Source organism: Notothenia rossii, assembly GCF_949606895.1.
Source record: "Notothenia rossii genome assembly, contig: scaffold_115, whole genome shotgun sequence".
NCBI classification, from domain to species: Eukaryota; Metazoa; Chordata; class Actinopteri; order Perciformes; family Nototheniidae; genus Notothenia; species Notothenia rossii.
The window spans coordinates 93,555-114,902 of NW_027639938.1; the positions used below are offsets into that span (position 1 = coordinate 93,555).

Sequence of the window (21,348 nt, forward strand, 5' to 3'; positions counted from 1 at the left end):
GTTCATGTTTTCAATGGACGAGAGTGAAAATGGAAAGAAAAACGCTATTTGTTGTTTGTTTATATCACGGAGTCTGTTCTTTTTCTCTGTCTTCCGGTTGTTGCCTCTTTTGAATGATGAATACACACTACCGCCGCCTGCTGGTAAGGAGAGTTATTGCCACTCACGCATGCGCAGTTCATACGTGCTCGGCTCGGATTTGCGGTGTGTTCCAGTGCCCGAAGTCGGCAAATACGCAGGAGAGTCCGGCGACGCAACAGTCGGTGTCGGCGACTTCTCAGGTGACTGGCCGGTGTATCTGGGCCTTAATATGTTCGCTTGCTGTTAGTGTTGTTGCATAGCATCCACCTTGCACTATGTTTTGTGCAGAAGGCAACGGAGGGACTATTTTATTTTGAACATCATTATTTACTAATAAAAACTATTTAAATTAGAGTGTGTATTTTTCTTTCATATTGCCACACTTGGTAACCGTCGCGTCGGGCCGAACCACGCCCCTTAGCTGTGATATAATGAGTATATACCAAGGCCTGTCGTGAGCTATTGCTTAAAGAGCATCTTGCAGGTTTTTATTTTTTCTACATTTATGCTTAAACTTGCTTGAAAATTACAATTAAAAAAGTGAATGCAGGATTTGATATTTTTTACGTACATAAGGGCAGGAATTCAGAGGGAAAGGAGCAATTTTGAGCTCTGCTCTTAAAAACGGCTTTTTTTTAAGGTCATACGTCAAACGCGTCATATTACATCACACAGGGGACACATCTCCGCTTTCTGACCGCGGGTATAGTAGAGTTGCGTTGAGTAGAGCGGTTGTGTTTTAAGGAGCTGGTATTTTTCGGTAGTTTTACATTGTATTTCACCATTTGTAATCATGGTGCAGTATTGTGTTTGTTCAGGTTGCACAAATACCAGCCTGTCAGGACATCGAGTCCACAGTAAAAAGGACCGGAGCTAGCGTTCGTTCCTGGGTGCGTTGTGCATCCACCTCCCTGCAGCACATACTCTCCACAGCTTTATCAGGAAACCGTATTACTTCTCTCTCCCCCCCCCCCCCCCCCCCCTCTTCGCTGCTCTCTCTCTCTCCCCTCCGGTACACGGCACCGTAAGACAAAGTGTGGGGTTTCATTAGGTAACGCTGTGGTGGCTGTACTGCTCCAGCCGTCTCCTTTGTGTTTCCCCCTGTCTGTGTTGTTTGTGTGTGCGTGGTGGCTGTCACTCCTGGCTCCCGGCTCAACCTCCACTCACCTGCTGCAATCAGCTGTGCACCCTCCACGACTAAACACCTGCTTTACATCAAGCCATTTACAACGACATATCAACGGAGGCTCCACAACCTTTCTCCGCCAGATCGTCAAGTATCAGCCGTATCTCGCGTCTCTCCTCCGGTACACAGCACCGTAGTGTGGAGTTGCATTAGGTAACGCGAGATACGGCTGATACTTGCGCATTAGTTTCTGTTATGGATCAGTATCAACAGTCCTGCCAGTAACGTTACTCTATTATCAATGCTACTTTAGTTATAGCCTGATATATGATAGCTAACTTTACAATGTTGTGATGTGACGTTAGCTAATATTCTGTAGCTAACGCCGGTCACTCACCAAGATAGCTGCCCAGTTCTCCACTGGTTCTCCTCACACCACAGCTCAATTTCTCTCCGATGGCCGTTATTTCTTCTAATCCTTGGCTGCTCCTGGTCTCTTGGACGCCTAGCAGGCTCATAATTATAAGGTTGTGGTCCGTCATATGCATTCGAATATTCATGTTCAACTTCTTCTGTGTCTCCTGTGTCGAAACTAGCATTGGGATCCATGTTTATTAATACGTTACACCGGCCGCTCTCCCCCTTGTGTCCCCCGTGTTACGTCACACGCGGGAGGTCACGTGCCGAGGATTTTTTATGCGGAAGTGAACATTTCTTACAAAAACGACGCCAGATGTCACTGTAGTGTATATTTCTGTATATCTTTTTGAAAATCTAGTGTATTCATCATTTTCCTACACATGTATTCACAGGTGTCTTTAACCTGGAAGTTGCTCTTTAAGTATAACAGGCCTACTCTCTTTATTTGCTTTAGTTAAGATATCTACAAATAAAGAGTCGATATGTTTCTAAAACCATTTAGTTTTTCACATAATAAAATACACAACGGCTGTAGCCTGTTTTAGGAGCTGTGCGTGTGTGTGATGTAGACAGGGGTTAAATTGGGCCGGGGCTGTCCGGGGCTAAGCCCCGGCACATAGGAACATGCTCTGACGTCATGCCCCTCGCATATTTTTAACAATGTATGCAGCATGCCTATATGATATGTTTACACAAAAAATATATACATGTTTAAACTTTTCTTTTTATATGTTTAAGGTTCTTAATAATTCGAAAAATCAATAAAACACTCTTTCTAGCTGTAGGGAACATAAATAAGAAGACGCGAAGATGACTTGCACTTTAACAAAATTTCGCGCGGTTCCCCTTTCTTTATTTTCTTCAAATCTACTTTGCTGATCGGCGACCACAGTCTCTTCCGTCAGTCACACAGACAGCCAGCAGAGTGACAGGTTAATCCGGGAAAAAGTGTGGAGAGAAATAGGTAATACGCTGACAGGTTTCTTAACATCAATTCGTCTGATATTCTGGTTTTACGTTCGACTACCATTAAGTATAACGTTTTTTAGTTTGACTAACTTTTGATCAAATCAAGCGTTTCTTAAACTAAGAGAAAGACACCAGCCAATGGTCGATATTGTTGACTTTATTTTAGAATAGCAGATCTCTGCGACCAGCTATAGTTTGTCGGCTTAGTGTCAGTGAACGTGTGTCTCTCTGCTCCGATCGTGAGCTTTACACCGCAGCACCTCCCGCGGGACTCTGCTGTGGTTCCTCCGTGCAGAGCGCACGTTTCCTAAACCATGCTATGCATGGGGCGGTTCTAGGGGGGGGGGGGGCAAACAGGGGCCAGTGCCCCCGTAACACTGGCCAGGTACCCCTCTATGGCTCCCCTCCAAAAAAAGGTTATAATATTACGATTTATTGGAATTAAATCAAATCAGAGACCCGGATTTACAGTGGAGATTAAACTGTTCATTACCTTATAAAAGCAAATACTGTTTTTTAATTAAATTGTCACTTAAATTTACCAAAACAAATAACAATTATTGTATTATATGTTTATTTTACAAAATTACTTTATACTGTCTTTGTCAATTTAACCTGCTTTTATTGTGCCCCTCTCATGAAATAACTGGCCCCAGCCTGATGCTATGTATGTGTGTGCATAAAGCTGAGATATGCATATATTTATTTCCTTTCTCTTTGAAAGTTTCAGAGTTTAAAATGAGGCATGATGCAGAAATGAGTGAAGCAAAAAGGAGGAAACTTACAGACTTCTTTAAAAGGTATGAAAGACATCACTCTACTTAGCGTGTCAAAGCCATTTGTATCTTTTATTTATTCACCATAAGTTCTTTTGTTAATTATCCTACATTTAAATGCAGAGTTGAGCAGAACAAGGCAGGTGATGGGCGAGCAGGGCAGCTTGGAAAAGAGAGAGGATCAGAGCAGCGTAAAGAAGGGAAGGGAGTAGAGGTATTTGAGGAGAGGAGAGGAGTAGAGCAGGCTGAGGAGGAAAGAGGAGCAGGGCAGCCTGAGGAGGACAGAGGAGCAGGGCAGCCTGAGGAGAGCAGAGCAGAGCAGCCTGAGGAGGACAGAGGAGCAGAGCAGGGAAGCAGTGTGGGAAAGGCTGACAACTTGCCTGACTGCTGGAATCAAAGTCAAATTGAATATTTTACACAGAAATGTCCATTTCTAATAGTTGGAAATAAAAAATAGGATGCAAATCATGCAGGGAAGCGGGATCCCTTGGGGCAATGAGAACAGGGATACAGAGGTACTAATTCTCTACTGAATGGCAGAACTGTAGGGTAGGCCCATAACAGCAATGAGAAGCAAATGAAATCTTTGAGAAATAAAATAAATGAACATAGTGTCTCACAGAGTCACAAATTAGCACAAGACATAGTAGAAAGACAAAATGAAGAAGCTTTAAAATCAAGCTTTCTAAAAGATCAAAAAGACATTTTAGCTTCCACCCATAATGTCTTTAGAACGGCATACTACATTGCAAAAAATAACCGGCCATACGCTGATCATTCTGAACTAATAAAACTACAAATGATAAATGGTGTAAATGTTGGCCGCGTACTCCACTCAAATGTTACATGTACAGACATTGTACATTTTATCTCAAAAGAAATGAGGGAAGCCCTATTGGCAAGTATCAAAGTGACCCGACCAAAGCTAACTGTTTTTGTGGATGAGAGCACATCATTAAGCAAGAAGTCTTGTCTTATTTTGTACCTAAGAACATCAGTTGATAGCTCACAGCCAGTGACCTTCTTCCTAGATCTTCTCGAGCTAGAGAGTACAACTGCAGATGGAATCATTAGTCAACTACTGAACTGTCTACAGAAATATGGTCTTGATGATGCTTTTCAGAAAGAATGTCTGGTGGGATTCTGCTCAGATGGAGCCTCCGTATAGGCAGAAAGAATGGTGTCTACACAAAACTGAAAAGTAAGTATCCAGGCCTCATAGGCTGGCATTGTCTAAACCAGGGGTTCCCAAAGTGGGGGTCGGTTTCAAAAAAAAAAAAAGGTATAAAAATAAATTGATTCATTTGTTTTAGAATTTATTTATTTTTTATTATTATTAATAATAACGTTTGCATAGACATTCTCAAGGGCGGACTGGCCATCTGTATAATTTGCCCGCAACGAGGCTCTGTTTCTCAAACTTTTACAGGGGGTCGCCAGTCTCTGGCACTGTTATTTTGGGGGTCGTGGGCTGAAAAGTTTAAAAGTCTAAACCATAGGTTGGAGTTGTCTGTGTCAGATGCAGTCAAGCACCGAAACCAACCACTTCACAGCTTTTCTTGACAAGCTATACTGTCACTATCATCAGTCACCAAAGACCTTGATTCTGAGGGCTTGATTCTGCAGTCTCTGAAGTAGGTGTATGCTTGAGGAAGATTGGTCGCGTCCTCTGGATAAGGTGGGTGGCTTCATCTTTTAGGACAGTAAATGCTGTTTGGACCATGTATGCTGCACTCTATCATCACCTCACATCTGCAAGTGTAGATGTGAACCGTTCCTCAAATGATAGATGCATGTATGAGGGGCTAGCAGCAAAGCTGACGTCAGTTGCTTTTGTTAAAAACCTGGGACTGATGATGGATGCACTTGAGGAGCTGAAAGACCTGTCTGAGGCTCTACAGTCGAGAGACATTAGACTGTCTCAATCAGTAAATCTGATAAAAAGACAGCTAGATGTTTTTAAAACCATGAGTAGGAACCCAGACAGTGGTCTGTTCTACAAAACCGCATGTGAGGCAGAGCATCAAGGTGTTTTTAATGGCATAACACTATGCAATGACCCAAGGCAGAAGATAATAGATCCCACAAAGTTTTATGCAGCACTATGCAAAAGCATGGAAACAAGGATGGTCACAAGTGAAGAGGAATCCCTCTTTCAAAAGGTCAATGTTCTTGATACAAAGACATGGCCAAGCCCTCTACCATTAATGTATGGTGAGTGTGAAATAAGAGAGCTATGCATTCTTTTGAAAATCGGATCCTCTGGTGTTAAGCAAAGTTATAGGGACTTTAAGGAGAATGCCAATGTGCCGATGCACATGTCCCTTCTAAAGCTTAAGAATGCAGTGGAAACCATTGCTGTGAGCAGTGCAGAGTGGGAGAGGGGTTTCTCAGAAATGAATGCAGTTGTAACATCAATGCGCTCACAACTGAAAACTCAAAATGTCTTTGCTCTAATGTTCATTCAAATGGTTGGACCTCCTCTTACCTCTTGGGACCCCACAAAATATGTGAGGAAGTGGGTAGCTACCACAAGGCCTGTAGACAAAGATGCACGACTACACAGGCTTCCCCCTATCAGCCCATCTGGGATTTGATGAAGTAGCTGGTCGTACATACAGTAATGTTGTACTTAAAATGGCAATTTGAAGGTCTATAATTTGTGAAAAATGTTTGTGCATATATTAATAATTTCAAATGTAAATTCATTCCAGTTAAATAATACTAATACAAAGATGGTCTATTTGACATACTTTCTATGTTTACTTTCTCGATTGGTGGCATGAAATACTGCATCTGATACAGGAGCAGTTGCTTTAGGATTGGGCCTCATATATTTATATTTATATAAATATATACATATATATATATATATATATATACAGATATGTGTGTGTGTGTGTGTGTGTGTGTGTGTGTGTGTGTGTGTGTGTGTGTGTGTGGGTGTGGGTGTGGGTGTGGGTGTGTGTGTGTGTGGGTGTGGGTGTAGGTGTGTCCGCATCTGTAGCCTGTTATTGCTCATTATACCGCACTGTGAATGAATTAAAAATAAATATATAAGTCGTCATGAACACATCTGTCCATCAGAGAGCTGCTGTGCCTCCTGTCATTATTAATGGACGTCTCTTTAAAATGACCGCTCAGAGGAGAGGAGTTCTCATTTCTCTAACCGCCTGCTGCTTCCCCTCCTCTCTCCTCGGTTCCCTTCCTCGGCTCGTCGGCTCGCATCTCCTGTGGGCGGGACTAAGTCTCGAGGATAGGAGTCGAGGAGGGGAGTCGAGTAGGGGAGTTAGAGAAATGAGAAAGGGCCAGAATGACTACAAGGGGACTCAAAACAACAACAAAAACAGGCTAGACAACTTTGACGTCTGTGCCTTGCTCTTACATTGTACAGGTGGCGGGGCCTTTTGTGTGTTTGTGCCCAGGGGCCCATTGTGTTATAATCCGCCCCTGGATGCTATTTATGAAGAGTGGCTCCTTGAATTGAGACAATTAAGGTACACTGCAGCTTTTTTAAAGTATAATAGAAATGTATTGATGAAACTTATTTTTGTAAGAATTTTAAAGTATCTAACCTCTTGGCTGAAGTGCACACACACACACACCCTTTATATATCAGTAGGCTACATCAGAAGTAAAGAGCATCACCTGAAGTAAAAATCTCGCTCTGGGAGCAAAAGCTCAACGTAAAGCCTTGTTGCTAGGCTACATAGTACACATGGTTAAAATTAAACAAGAATGTATGTTTACACTGCTTGTCAAGGAGTGTATGTGAAGGGACAATAAAACACATAGGCTGCTGTCTGATCCAGGAAACATCACCTTTGTATACAGTATACCTGATGCACATTCACACCCAATTAGGAAAAGCAGTGAGAGCCAGGACTCACGTTGCATGTGCCATGTAATTAACAGCTCTTTATAAGTAGACTGTGATGACACTTCAGCAGGGAGTTTTTTTTAAGCCGTGCGATATTTCATTTTGACAAGATGAGAACAACTTGTGTCATCATTTCACACCTGAAATTGTTTGGATCGTGGTGTTCATTTTTCTTTTTGGAAATCAAGCTGTTGCTACGCAGATAGAGATATTGTAATAGCTACACAAAGAAGATTGAACAAAATCTTCTCAGGGGTACTATAAATTACTTCTTTACATCGTAGTGTTTTTTTGCTGTATGAGCTATTGCTAAAGTAGCATTTGTAATGCCCTAAATGTTTGAATGAGCCTCCACAGGGACCACTGCACATGCATGACTGACCAAGCCAAAAACAACTGGAGTACTTACTACTCCCAATAGACAGAAAAAACATCACAAAACTCTAATACCTTATACCTAGTTCAGTATTACTTACCACTGTATAGGATCAAGGGCACAAACTAAAATCAGCTAGCATGTCATTCACACACACAAGGCAGAGCTGAGGTCCACAATAGAGCTTTATTTTGTCATTCATCAAAATAACAAACTTAGTATCTCTGCAAGCTACTGTAACAAACTCAATAATCAGAAATTAAACAAAAAAAACAGGTACACCTCTATTTACAGCATGATCTCTGATGTACGCTCAGTCACCTGCACCTCGGGAGTGGGGTCAAATGCCAAGTAAGACATGAGGCAGTCAGCTTCTACATGGTGCTGTGCCAACAGTAGCAGACAACACATGGCCTATGTAGCCCCTATGTGGGACTCGGACAGTACAAGGCTAATCCAATGTCGAGCACCATTGTGTGCACTTCAAAATAGAAGCCTTTGAGCCCACTCAGTGCTTTTATTTTAATGACAATACAGCTTTGAGCTGAGCTTATCTGAACATTAAGAGGCATTGGCTGATGCTCCTCAGTGCTTTTGGAAATTAACAGGGGACACTTAATTTAAAAATGGTAAACATTTAATATATATTCTAAGCAACAAGAAAAAAATATCCTATCAAAACAGAGCATCCTGTCCTCAATACAAAAATGGGAATTATTACAGGGTATACAAACTCAATGATCCATTATAACTGAGAAAACAAGACAATTTTCAAAACCGTGTAGATTGTAATTTTTATTGGAAAACAAAAATATACAACTTGGAATGGATTATTTGAGGCATGACCAGAGGTCACAAAAATAAACAAAAAAGTAAAAGTACTGAGTAAAACATTAAAAAGCATGGTAAGATTAGTTGCTTTCTGGTTATAGAACAGTAGATACAAAAAGAGTTTGTACGAGTACCTAGGAGATACACCCGTGTCATTTTTTTTGCAATAGTGCAATGCTGAGCGATTTCCATATATACTTTGTCCGTAGTCCATGCAGAGTTTTAAACTCCTCTACATTGTTTCCATGCCAACAGTGTTGCCAAGTGACAACCAGCTGACAGGTTTCCAATGTCGCCATGCGTGGAGGGGCCCCGAGCACACAATACGGGAAGATTTGAAGTTCTCCGGCTCCCAGGGGCCTCCACAGGCTTCTGGTTGTATGACCATTCCGTCGCTCCAAAACACCATGACAGCAAAAGAAAGGGACATGGGGACAAGAGCCTATGCAGTTTACATGCAGTTCCTTTGGACAGCAGAAGGGGCAGGGACGAAGGGGGGCTATTAAGATTTTACAGATAAATTACACAAAGAAAAAAGGCAAATTATTTATATACGAAATCTGTACAAGGCCATCACTTCGCCGTCATCATTTGTACGAACTCTGCGGGGAAGAAAAAAAATAAAATGTTGCGACTCAGTATCCCATGAGTGACCCAAACGTACAAAAAATAAAAAATACAACATCTACCAACCTTCATAGTTGACCTGACCATCTCCGTCAATGTCTGCTTCTCTGATCATCTCGTCCACTTCCTCGTCAGTCAGCTTCTCCCCCAGGTTTGTCATCACATGGCGCAGCTCAGCAGCACTGATGTATCCATTGCCATCCTGAACATGACATTAATCAGTGAGCACATTTGAAAAGACTGCTGCACATATGCGTGTGTGGGAGTGCAGACGGTATTTACCTTGTCAAAGACACGGAATGCTTCTCTGATCTCCTCCTCGCTGTCTGTGTCCTTCATCTTCCTGGCCATCATGGTGAGGAACTCTGGGAAGTCTATCGTTCCATTTCCTGAAGGAAAAAAACAAAAAACATAAATAAATGAATGACAGGGAAATCCTACAAGAACATAAACAGTGTGTGTTGTTAGGATGATTTTATGCCAGATTGAGTTCTCACCATCAGCATCCACTTCATTGATCATGTCCTGCAGCTCTGCTTCTGTGGGGTTCTGGCCCAGAGAGCGCATCACTGTGCCCAGCTCTTTGGTGGTGATGGTGCCATCGCCATCCTTGTCAAAGAGCGAAAATGCCTCCTTGAACTCTGAAGAAAAAGAAAAAAAAAAGTAGATGGTATTTAGTTAGGCAGAGATGTCATACCTATATCTAGATATATACACAGCAAAACATTGGCTGTAATATTTTTGTATTTAAAATGTGTAACTAAAAATATATAGTTTTAAAAAGTCATGCCAATGCAGTTAAACCACTTTGAATACAAATGAAAAAAAAACCTATCCTAACAGTTAGCTCTAGACTCAAAAGGGCATTACATCACCCATGTTTCATTTATAAACTAACTACAGCATAATGATGAGCCCTTCTGTTTTGAGTTCCAACTGCAGTTGTGTCTGGCTAAACAAGGCCATGAGACCAAGCAGCAGGCTGGTGAGCTACATCTGCAGCAAAGGACAGTCGTGTGTTTAGGTGGAGCCTTGAGGGCTGATGACACTCATCAAGTGGGAGGGGAAATGTGTAATGATGCAGCAATTCATCAGCATCAGTAAAACTACAACCGGTCTGACCATTTGTAGGGTCAAACACACAGGGCAACACCCTTTTTGTTGTTATGGAGAAAGGTCTGCTGTCCACTGCAGATAATGTAGCAGGGAGTGTCTAATTCCTTTGGAACAGACCATTGAAACTGTCACTGTAATTTAAAGGAATGTTAATTGACCCAGGCAACATGCTGGTGCACTGTCACGATATTTGTACAAATCTAAAAACTGGCCCATCAGCATAACAACTAAAAGCTGATACTATGTATACAAGTGTATAGTACAACATTGTGAAACCTGAGCCCTATGCTGATTTAGTTCAACAGAAGCTGAAAGATGTTATCAGGAAAGGACAGCAATTGTGCCACATTTCATACATTCAGTGTATACAGTAGAGCAAGTGTCACAGTATGGCCCAGACTGGCTTTTAACACACCTCTCCTGCAAGATTTAGATTATAATATCTAGATTTTTTACAATTGTTCTTGTATCATTCAATCTATTGAGAACACACCCAGGGCAAAGGACACATCATGCAGAGCGTGTAAAAAGGTGACTGCCAACACCGCACAAGAATACACAGGCCTTTCAGATTACATCATATTACATGGCAACCATGAAAATGCAAAAGTTTTCCACGAGGGAGTCCTTTTGCACTCCAGAGGCAGCAAGCAACAGCAGTTTCATTCATTCCTGTTTTATGACCAGAAGGCTGCCCTGTGGAACGCCTTAAAAGGCAAAAGTATAAATCCACTGAAGGGGATGCAAGGGTCCATAACGCAGGCCATTTCGCAGGATGTGAGGAAGGAAGGGGACCAATGCAGCGAAGTCTTACCAGCAATCTGCTCTTCTGTAAGCTGATCAGCCTGTAAAACACAAGATGGAACAAAAATATACATAATTAGTTGTATAATCTAAGACCAACCTGGATGGCCGCAAAGCCGCCCATTGATTGTATATGTTGCAAACACATCCTTCTGGTAATTATTCGGGAAGTTAAAATAGCGGTGTCAGCATTTCAAACGTTACAACGGTTTGCAATAAGGCGTTTTCCTGTCGCTTAGTTAACAATCTTCGGAGACTGCAAACATATCGGAAAAACGTAGACTTGCACAAACGTCAGATCTATCTACATTCGAATGTTCGATGACGCCAACTTCACCATAGACAATAGACGACTTAGAATTTGGCGGTAAATGTTAGCTAGGACGCGCTAGTTAGCTAGCTACCGATACCGGCTCACAGTTAACGTTACACACCTTTGAGAAACCCACCGTTGCACACTTAGACAGTAGCACAATCATACAGCAGAAGTCACAAGCAAAGCATCAGTTTGCGCATAACGCTAAGTAACAACCCTAACGTTACATCTAAATTTGCGCCTGTAACTAAGTGGGACAAGTATGGTTATTTGACAAATATACGGCAAAGCCAAGCCAGCGTCAACGATACAAAGACTTATGATGGACGTGTATAAAGGCATTAGAAGTGAACGTATCCAACGTTAACTATGGTGGACTATTTTCCAAGTGTTACTGCGCAAACGTCTGCTGATATCTTAATACATTTATTCAGGCAAACGCAGCTTTAGCCAACGCTAGCTCTGTCTAATAGGATTGTCTACCTAGCAACTAGCAAGCTGTCATTTATTCGGCCAGCACTGCGGTAGTTCAAATGGATTCAGCTCAGTCACTGGTGACGTTACGTTTTATTTACATAATTTCACATATAAATAATGACAGCAGTTACGGGACTGTCAAGCTATTTAAGACAGAGTAAGAACATCATCTTGTTTTCCTTACCATTTCGATGTAGGTGCAGCGGCTGGTTCAAGACAAAATCCGTAACAAGCCAAAGCCAACACAAAGCCTAAACAGACTGACAATCTCTATGAACACACTGAAGAAGAGGCAACAGGACTCGCCTTTAACGGCTATCCTAAACTCCTCCTCTTTTCAATATCCCTCCGCCATCTTCCCTTTTCCTCGGATATTAAATTATTTGAAAACACTTTTAAAGAAATGATAAAATACCTTTAAAATTGGAAAATAATCATCATTTGCCTCGTATGGCTGTTGTGAAGGTTTCGCCGTCGATATTATACATTTATATCGTGTATTCTTGGTGGTCTAAATGACGGCGTATGAATACTTTCTGCTAGTCTGTGATGCGGCACAAGACGTAGCTGAAAGAAATCGCGCTCTCTGATTGGTGTGTTTGTACCTGCAATGCGTCACTCCCATGGTCTGCGCTGCCGCTGCATCTTGTCCATCCATAGACATCCCAGCCAGTGCCACAGGCATAGCAGACAAGCTTGTTGCACAGTGTACATACATACATATGGGCATCATCTTTAGGGGGACCCACAAGATCGTTTTGATAAGTAATTAGCTACCAGGAGCATATGTTATTATTGTGATATTACTGATCCAGTGTGTGCTTACATGCATTTCCTGTTGCTGCTGTTTTCTCATTTTCTGAGAACATTGTTTTATGTTTTTATAAGTATATTAACACCCATGCTTTATTTATTTTGTATTGCTGTTGCAAGGTTATCACATACTCGGAAAGTTCATCAATTCTCTTGTCTGCTGTGCAAATCTCCATCACTTCAAATGTTATACATAATGAGATGCAGTGTCATGCCTGAAGTGTTTGAGTGTAATAGTTGGTAATAAGTCAGTGCATGTGGGTGTGTTGGGTTAGTGCGCGCACGTTTAGATGTGTGATATGCGACTGGGTCTGTTGCTGGTGTTGCTGTCATGGGTGACTGTGGATTCTCAGTTCTAATTGAGCTGCTGGTGTGGATGGGAGTATCTGATAGCCTGATTGCTTATGCCTGACTGATCTCCCACACTGACCACCTGTCTCTGGCCTGCTCCCATGGGAGATGCTGAGGAGGAGGAGGGTGAACAGGGATGTGCAAGAAGGATTTGAAGCACCACGCAGAGAATGTTCTAGAATCTCCATGTCCCACAAAAAGCAGCCCCCACTTCTTTCCAATTCCACTGCCTCTCTTATTATTAGACATGGATGTCACACTATAAGAAGAGAGAGGGGATTGTGAAAAGCTCAATATCTCACACGTAGCTGTAAGAAAATGTGGATCCAAAGTGGTTCCCACTTCCATCCGCGCTGCTTGCAGAGGTGATGCTGCCTGGGCCATGTGATCTGCTGAGCAGCTTTAGCATCAGCCATGCTCTCCCCCCCAGCCTACCTAATCTGGAGCACATTGGATTCCTTTCATTTAAATCTGTTTTCTGCTACAGGGTTTTTATCAGCGTGCAGATTATGTAATGTCAAAGGTGACGACACAAAGGCCTGTCACAAGAACCTGATAAGCTGAAGAATGTGTATATGTATAGATTTTCACCTCTGGAAACACTTTTCAAACACTGTAAGAAGCTCATATGGCCTCTGAACACTTAAATGCATTTCTTCTGGCAATCACAGGCCAAGGCTTTATTTAGAAGAACCTACAGTGGTTTGCTATTGCATCATAAATACTCCTTCACATTTCTACTTTTGTCCTCCTGCCTAATTTCTATAGCTGCCCTCCACCCAATTTGCAGAATCAGCTGTTTGGTTGAGTGATGACATGCCCTTCAATGATCCCAAGGTCCCGAGGACCTGATCCAGGTCAAAGGTGATTTTAGGTTGGAGGTTAATAAGGATAGGGAATATTGGAACCCAGGAGCTGTGACTTAACGGTCTATAAAGCCTGAAACCAATCTCCGTGATATAAGACTTCCTCACAATAGGAAGCAGAGCACAGTTTGTGTTACAGTCTGTTTCTCTATGGTAACTTATTCTTTTTTTATGTAGATTAATCCGTGTGTGTGCATGCACTTACGCACTGTGATAACTATTCTCCTTCTCTTATCAGTTTTGTGAATATGTAACTGCCTCGCATAATTACCCTTATCGGCTGCAGCCCTTTCCAGAACATTTCTAAAACAGCAGCTTTTATTTCCATGCCACAGGGATCGAAAGGTCCCTCAGTTCGGCAGAGGCAAGGCTGAATGCACCCCTCCATCTTCATTAATGTCACCCTCCCCCAACGGCCCGTAGCATCACTCCCGCTGATAGCAGTTAGCTTTGTTACCTTTGTAGGAAAAGTTCAATATTTGGCTACGGGTTATCACACGGCACGTCAGGTATGGAATGTGGTATAGCCCTGTGAGCGGTGTGGTGTCAAGCACAATCATGTTGTAAAATAAAGCAGCTTTTGAGCAAAAAGCTTAAAGATAAAGCCAATTTGAGAACATAAGTGGCTTGCGAAAACTTTGAGGGATTTCAGTGACAAATATGAGATGTTTACCTGTGTAACTGAAAGACACGGCCGGCATTATTAATGAATGAGGTGGTTTTTGTAATGCACCTGCTGTTCCTTGCCAAGGGAGTGGATCACCTTTCATGGGCAACAATGGCAGTTGTTTGTGCGTCATGGATGTCAAAGCTACTATGAGTGAAAAGACTTTTACATTGTGTGCGTGTCATCTGTTTGTCGAGTGTGTTTGAACATCTGCGCGTGCAGAGCATGTGTGAGATTAGCCTATATGCCACTATGCAAATCTTCTGTATTCTCTGCACTGATGGTAAATACGAGGGGGAAGGAGCTGTTCATTTATTTTGTATGATCTAAGGCAATTTTGACCACATCTGACCAGCCTCCAAGAAGAATCCTTGATTACCTGTAATGCTTCCCAGCAAACAGGGGCCAAAGGTCTGACCGAGTCTATCGGACAAAGTTGATGAAAGCAAACCACTCCTTGTAAGCGTGAATGGTTTTACAGCCATGCAATAATGGCACACAACAGTCTGAATGAGCCAATCCCATTCTGTCGTACCCGTTATTGAGAAATGACATGTTTCCCAAAATTACATCATGAGGCAGAAATGATTAATGGCCTCAAATCGGAAAAGAGGATTTGGTCGGGGGCCTGCTATCCTCTGCCTATTTCAATCTTGTTGTGATGAAATGGATACAGTGTTAGGCATGCACTTAGCTTGCTATCCCCCCTCCTAACGTGTTTCTGTTTGTGGCCGTGGTACTAGATCATCTAACATCTCTAAACCAGTCGCTTTATTTGAGGGGATCGGAGGGACAAAACCATTTACTGGCTGTCAAATAGAATCTCCCGCTGTTGATCGCCGCTCTGCCTCACTTTTCATTACCCTCCTGTCTCTCCTTCTAACTCTGTCCCTCTCCCATTCTCCCTCTATCCTTCCCTTACTGGCTCGCCTCCAGGTTGTCTGCTGCAGTCAGTGTGAGGCTGGAGTTCAAACACTGCAGCCTTCGGCGCATGAAACGGTGCTACTTGGAACCTTCCAGAAGTGTGGCACTACAACAGCTAAGGTGATTTCATCCTCAGTGGCTGTTTTTCACCGTTAGCTGTGCTTTTGTCGAAAACAGGTGTCAGGAGCTATACTAGCTATGGATTTGTATTATTTCCCAGAAGTTCCCTCTACAAATAATGTGTCTCAGTTCACTTTGTCGATCAGTCATGTAGAAAGTAAAACCAGTGCAATGGAGAAGCACTGCAGAGGGTGATGCAGGGGTACTTTAGTGCGTAACCACATTAGGGAACTGACAGGCGCAGGTTTTTTTAGCAGCACCCTGTCCTTGACCCTGTCTGCAGTGTAGGCCAGGTCTGTCTCTGCAGTGGCAGGGACCTGCAGGGCTGCTGTCTCGCTCCGCGCCTCTCTCTCAGATGATCTCATCCTGCAGGGGGGGCAGATCCACCGTATGTTGAGGCCACTTCCAGATGGATCCAGGCTGCAGAGCGGGCGTCTCGTCGGCTGTGCCTGTGCGTGTGACTGTGGGTGCGTTAGGGGCTGTGCGTGTGCTGCGTTTCTGCTCAAACTATACTCATAAGTAAATGTGATTGATCTGACTTGTGTGGAAGACTCAGCTGTGACACCTGGTGGCTGGAGAAGAGATTGCAGAGAGATGTGAAAACAGTACAACTAAATGGTAATTGTTGTTAATGCTTTGGGGGGGTTCTCAAAGTGGTTCTCAAACTTTTTCTGTCAGGCCCCCCCCTTTTGAGAAAGGGGGGGCCCAACACAAGTTAGGCTCAGTGGCGGCGCCAGAGATTTTCTTTTGGGGGTCTTTGGGGTAGCTTGACGTTTCATAGAGGGTGCTAGAACATTTAGGGTTTCCCATTAATGTACCGGGCGCTATAGTGGAATTTTCTACTGCAACAATCCCCACGCTTATACACAATGTACCCGCGACTGTTACAATGAAGGCTCGATAATCAGCTCACGGCATATAGGTGTGAGCAGGGGTAAAGTGCTATTTTTATAAGTGGTGTGTGGACCTCACATAGAGGGGGTCCAGGGGCAAGCTCCCCCGGGAAGTTTTTTAAATATTGAAGTTAAAAGCATCAATCTGGTGCACTTTGAGAGCAAAATGAAGAGATCTATGGATACCTCTCTCAACACCCATTTTAAACAGAACTGTAAGCAGATGTTCTTTTTCTTTATGGATATTTGACAAATCAGCCTTTTAAACTTTATTCTTTTTTTACTGTCATATAGTATTTCATACCTGTCTTTCATTTATTCTCTTATTTTTTTATAACGATAATGATCATATAAACGTGTGCCTCGGAAATATTTGTTTACATTAATGGTGACCACAACGTTTGAGAGCCACTGAGATAACACTGAGAGAGTCCTTTTGCTCACTGAGGCTCTCAGTCTGACAGGAGAGGACTCTCCTCCACTTTGTTGTTGAAAAAACTCCTTATATCCGTTAGCGTAGCTCGCTAGCATCGGAAGCTAACCACAACGATCTCCGGTACCGGCGCGCTCTCTCTCGCTCACGCACACAAAATGGCTCGTTCCACACACACAAAGAGCCGAGTTTGAATGAAACACAGAGACCCAGACGTAATAAGTACTGTATCATATTATTTTCGAATCAATAATCTTTCAATTTATGATCTTTTTTTTTTTTTTTAATAACCATTTTTCCTCCTGGTCTCTCCCTGTCATGCCTCCCCCACTTTGGGAACCACTGCATTAAGTGAAGTACTTTTATTCAAGTACAACTCTGAAATAGTTTTACTTGGCTTTAATATTTCCTACTATATACACAGCCATCGTTACTAGGAACTTGAAGGTTCAAAAGGATCCAAAACATAGGATCATGCTCTTATTGAAGTTTATTCGACTGTATAGATTGATAAATGTTCTCCTGATTGTCAATAAAAACAAAAGAACAAATCTCTTTTATGCTGCAGTGTTTGAAAAGCGTCACTTCTTTTCATCATTTTAATTGTTTATGTTTCAGCTCTGGACTGAACATGACAACATCCATACAAACCAGCTCAAACGATACAAAGCTTTAAACATATACAACGAAAACAGAAGTCAGGGGCCGTTCAGACATGTGTACAATCTCAGTTTATCGATAACAGTTCAGTAACTCGTAGGCATTTTCTGAATTAGTATGTCAGCTTTTCCATTGAAGAGATATCCCAGAAAATCTCAACAATGATCTTTTCCCTGGAGGCTCAATCTTAGAACAGTTTCTTGTTCGAGCTTTTTTCTGCTGACTACAGGCAGTCAGATATCTGTTGCTTCTTGGCACAGCCTCTTCTATGCATATTAAAGGACGACTAACCCCGGAATAAAAAAATTATGTTTTTTTTCTTATCTGTTTATCAATCTAGATTGTTCTGGTGTGAGTTGCCAAGTGTTGGAAATAAAAGCTGTAGAGATGTCTACCTTATTTTAAATATAATATAACTACAGCATGAGAGAATTAGCCTGCTACATCCACACCAGGTCTCACATCTCACGTCTTTTTCATTTCTATTTTCTCCTTTTACACTGCTTTTTTTCTTTCTTATTAATGTATTACATCAAGTTATCATAATTTATTATCAGCATTATCCAGCACAATAATCAATAGATTTATTTTTCTACTTCATGTTCCAAAAAGCATATTGTTTTCCTCGTGAAGAAAACATGTAATTCTTGATTCTGTTCAAAATGTATAGATATATAGATATTGTGATTGTATATACTGTAGCTTTGGCAATGTTGTATGTCGTTATGGTCATGCCAATAAAGCTATTTGAATTTGATAGCACTGTGCTTCCAGGGATAAAAGTGCCAACAAACTATTTTCTTTTCCCGTTTTCACTAAGGACAGCAGAGTAGATGCACTCTTCCCTCTGTGCGGTGATTAAGACAATAATTCCTCAAGAAACTGATCATAAAAAGGGTTTTTCAAATATATTTTTTCAGCACCACAAACAGAGTGCAATGTACAGTAGTTCTTTCATTTTAAGTGAAGGCATCAATTACTACAGCCAAACACTTGGCAACTCAAACCAAACCAATCTAGATTAATGAATAGCTCCCCAGTTAATAGGGAAAATATTTGTGTTTAATTTTTTGGTATCACTTCAAATTGGCACTTAATGGTTGACAAATTCACACTTTTTTTTTTAACTTGCAGTGATAATCCAGCTTTACAAAAGACAGCTGCACTGAATTACTCTGCTTTGTATAATTAACTGGGACACAATCCAGCGGTGAACAATATTTAGAGTGTTATCCCGAAGTGGGACGAAGGCTTTTATAAAAAAAACGTGTCACCTTCTCTCTAAATATGAAATCAAAATTGAATCAACTATGTTCAGGTGATTATGAGTGATGCAAATAAAGAAGGCTTACTGTATTTTTTGGGACTGGAACCATAATGTACTCAACTTAATTATGAACAGAGGGCAGGAGGAGCCTGATGCTAGGCTTTCTGGCGGAAGCTAATGTTGCTATAATCAGCTGCACTGCAGTGGTTTACTTTTTCATCACTGTCTCCAGCCAAGAGATTGTTGCTGGGTCAGACTCGGATCGTAAACTGTTGTCCTGGCAGAAAGAAAAACGTCCTGCTCCAACTTGGCAGGTCCATTGCTCAGCAGAGAGGATGGAAATAATGGACTTTAAAAGTCACTCAGGCTTAATTATTTGTTTGTTACCATATAAATAAGAGTCATTCAGCTTGTCTTTATAAAACATTGGCTCTCAAAGTGCTTTGTTTGTAAGTTTGTGATTTGCAGCTATGTCTGTGTGTGTGTGGTTTAGGTGTGTGTTATCTGTAGCGTTGCCTGGGTGTGTAGTTGTCCAGGATCCGGGGGCTGCAGTGGGTTATGTAGTGCAGGGCGGGGTCCGAGTAGTTGAAGGGCGGGGGGTTGTACTGCTCCTGGATGTGGTTTGGCACCATGTGAGGGAGCCTGGAGGAAAACACATAAGCCAATCAGAATGCAGTAATAAACAAGAACTCACCTCAGTCAATCTTTCATGCTGTAAAGTAGTATATAATTTAGAACAGTGTCCATATAATTTCCTGCACAGACAAGACACTTCAAGCACATTATAAATATGCATAGATGTGATAGGGAGGTAAAATAGCCCAAATTCTTACTATGACCAAATGACGAAACTTTAACTGTTGATGTATCTCCATTAAAGCCAGGAGTTACAAATGGGAACATTTTGTACCCTTTTCAATGAATTTCTGGCTTTGATTAGTGCTGTCTATATTTCTCTATTCTGTAGTGTAGACGATCATTTCTGGCAATTTATGGAAATGTTTGAATGGGCAGCAGTTGTTGTACTCAGTGACTCATGAATATTCAGCTAGGCTCTAGCCAAGATATTGTGAGTGTTGAAAGACGCTGAAATCTGGGTTTAAAGCTGATTCAAAAATATGAAACATGCATATCCCAAATGCTTCTCCAGACTTGCAGATTTGCAGTTCAGATGTTTTGGATTGTATATTATTATGGTTGTTCCCTGTGCAACTATATCTATCCTCTCTGATAATGAGGTACAGACTGTGCAACCTGGTGTGCCGTGGCTCATTCTATGAAAAAAAGGGGGGGGGAATACACAAATCTTGCCAATAAAATATTAAAGATTCTTTGTTTGGACATTAATCACAGTTCATTTTGTGAAATATTTAGACTCACTGACGCTTAGACCAAATATTAGTCAAGGTCCAGCTAGGTCAATTGAGCGTCATTTAGGCTGGGGACGCTGGGACATACTTTTCAAAAGTATAATTTGCAAAAAATGTTCTGACCTTGGGAATTGGATAGTGGCAGTGTTAAAGAAGGACATAAGAGGCAGTAGCTCAAGTATGGATGAAAATAAAACTAAAGGCTAAAAGGACATGCTACTTCGGAAAAAAATAAATGGTAACTTATCTTGAGAAAACCCCAACAACTTGAACCTAAGTATGAAATATATTAATGGGATGACTCAACAATTGAATGTTAGTGGGGCGCACAACTGATAGTGAAATATTTGTATTATCGCATAAGGTAGGCTTATTAGTTCTTGCCACCAAGTCGTTTATTAACAGTAATCCATTGTATCATTGCGTCTATGCCAGGATGTGTGATATGGTGAAAGCCCTATTTGATTAAAAATACAGGTAAATATATTAATATTTTGCGGGGTACGCGCAATAGTAATGTAGGCTGTGTATTTTTTATCTGAAAAAAGTGCCCCACAGTTTTTAAAAACAAAATAGTTAGATGGTTAGAGATCCTCCATCCCCCCTCCCCCTCATCACTCTTTTAGGAGATCTCTTCGATTGAACCCTCCCACAACTTCTCCAAACCTTCATCCTTATTGCAATAACTTTGGCAAAGAAAACTATTTGAATCCATTGGAAAGACAGAACAAAATGATCAATAAATCATTGGCGCAATCTTTTAACAGATCATGCAAACCTGGAACAACTTTCTTTAACCTCAAAAGACAATACAATCTGTTTTATTAAAACCTGGTCTCCTTTTTTGCAGTTTATCGTGCTGATTCCTCTTCATATCAGCTTGGCTAGAGACTCCCCTCTACAATGGAACAAATTAACATGATCAAATAGTACAATAAACTTCATTCTCTCCTCTCCTTGTCTCCTTTTTTTCTTTACCCTTTTTTGTATTTTTCTTTTTCTCTTTGTTTTCCTTATTTTCTTTGCATGTGACCATATTACATATCTTTTTTGTAAATACTTTTTTTTTGTCAATACATTTTGCATCCACTGTAAAAAAACGATAATGAAAAAAAAACAACAAAAAACTAAATAGTTATCTATAATGCTGATTTTTATAATAATCTATAGATACAATTCTGGAAA

At 41.4% G+C, this 21,348-nt stretch overlaps 2 protein-coding genes and 1 long non-coding RNA gene across 4 annotated transcripts in view; 1 reads left to right on the forward strand and 2 right to left on the reverse strand.

Moving 5' to 3' along the window:
- Positions 1 to 8,410: 8,410 nt before the first annotated feature.
- Positions 8,411 to 12,112, reverse strand: calm2a (calmodulin 2a (phosphorylase kinase, delta)). Of its 2 annotated transcripts, XM_079695431.1 has the most exons (6): positions 11,984 to 12,112; positions 11,017 to 11,047; positions 9,584 to 9,727; positions 9,369 to 9,475; positions 9,153 to 9,288; positions 8,411 to 9,061 (listed from the first exon to the last, which is right to left on the reverse strand). In XM_079695431.1, exons 1-6 carry the CDS (start codon positions 11,984 to 11,986, stop codon positions 9,033 to 9,035), a joined length of 450 nt encoding a protein of 149 aa, XP_079551557.1. In that variant the 5' UTR covers positions 11,987 to 12,112; the 3' UTR covers positions 8,411 to 9,032. The 2 variants fall into 2 exon arrangements, with proteins under 2 accessions (XP_079551557.1, XP_079551556.1); XM_079695430.1 differs by having other exon boundaries at positions 9,369 to 9,727.
- A 3,458-nt stretch (positions 12,113 to 15,570) lies between these two features.
- Positions 15,571 to 21,348, forward strand: part of LOC307027221 — a 29,849-nt gene continuing 24,071 nt past the window's right edge. Inside the window, exon 1 of the long non-coding RNA XR_013804571.1 lies at positions 15,571 to 16,158. This is a non-coding gene — a long non-coding RNA (uncharacterized lncRNA). The remainder of the gene's footprint in view (positions 16,159 to 21,348) is intronic.
- Positions 17,229 to 21,348, reverse strand: part of LOC307027220 (mucin-like protein) — a 33,320-nt gene continuing 29,200 nt past the window's right edge. The window contains exon 20 of the mRNA XM_079695427.1: positions 17,229 to 19,435. Within this exon, the coding sequence (XP_079551553.1) occupies positions 19,294 to 19,435 (142 nt within the window). The 3' untranslated portion in view covers positions 17,229 to 19,293. The remainder of the gene's footprint in view (positions 19,436 to 21,348) is intronic.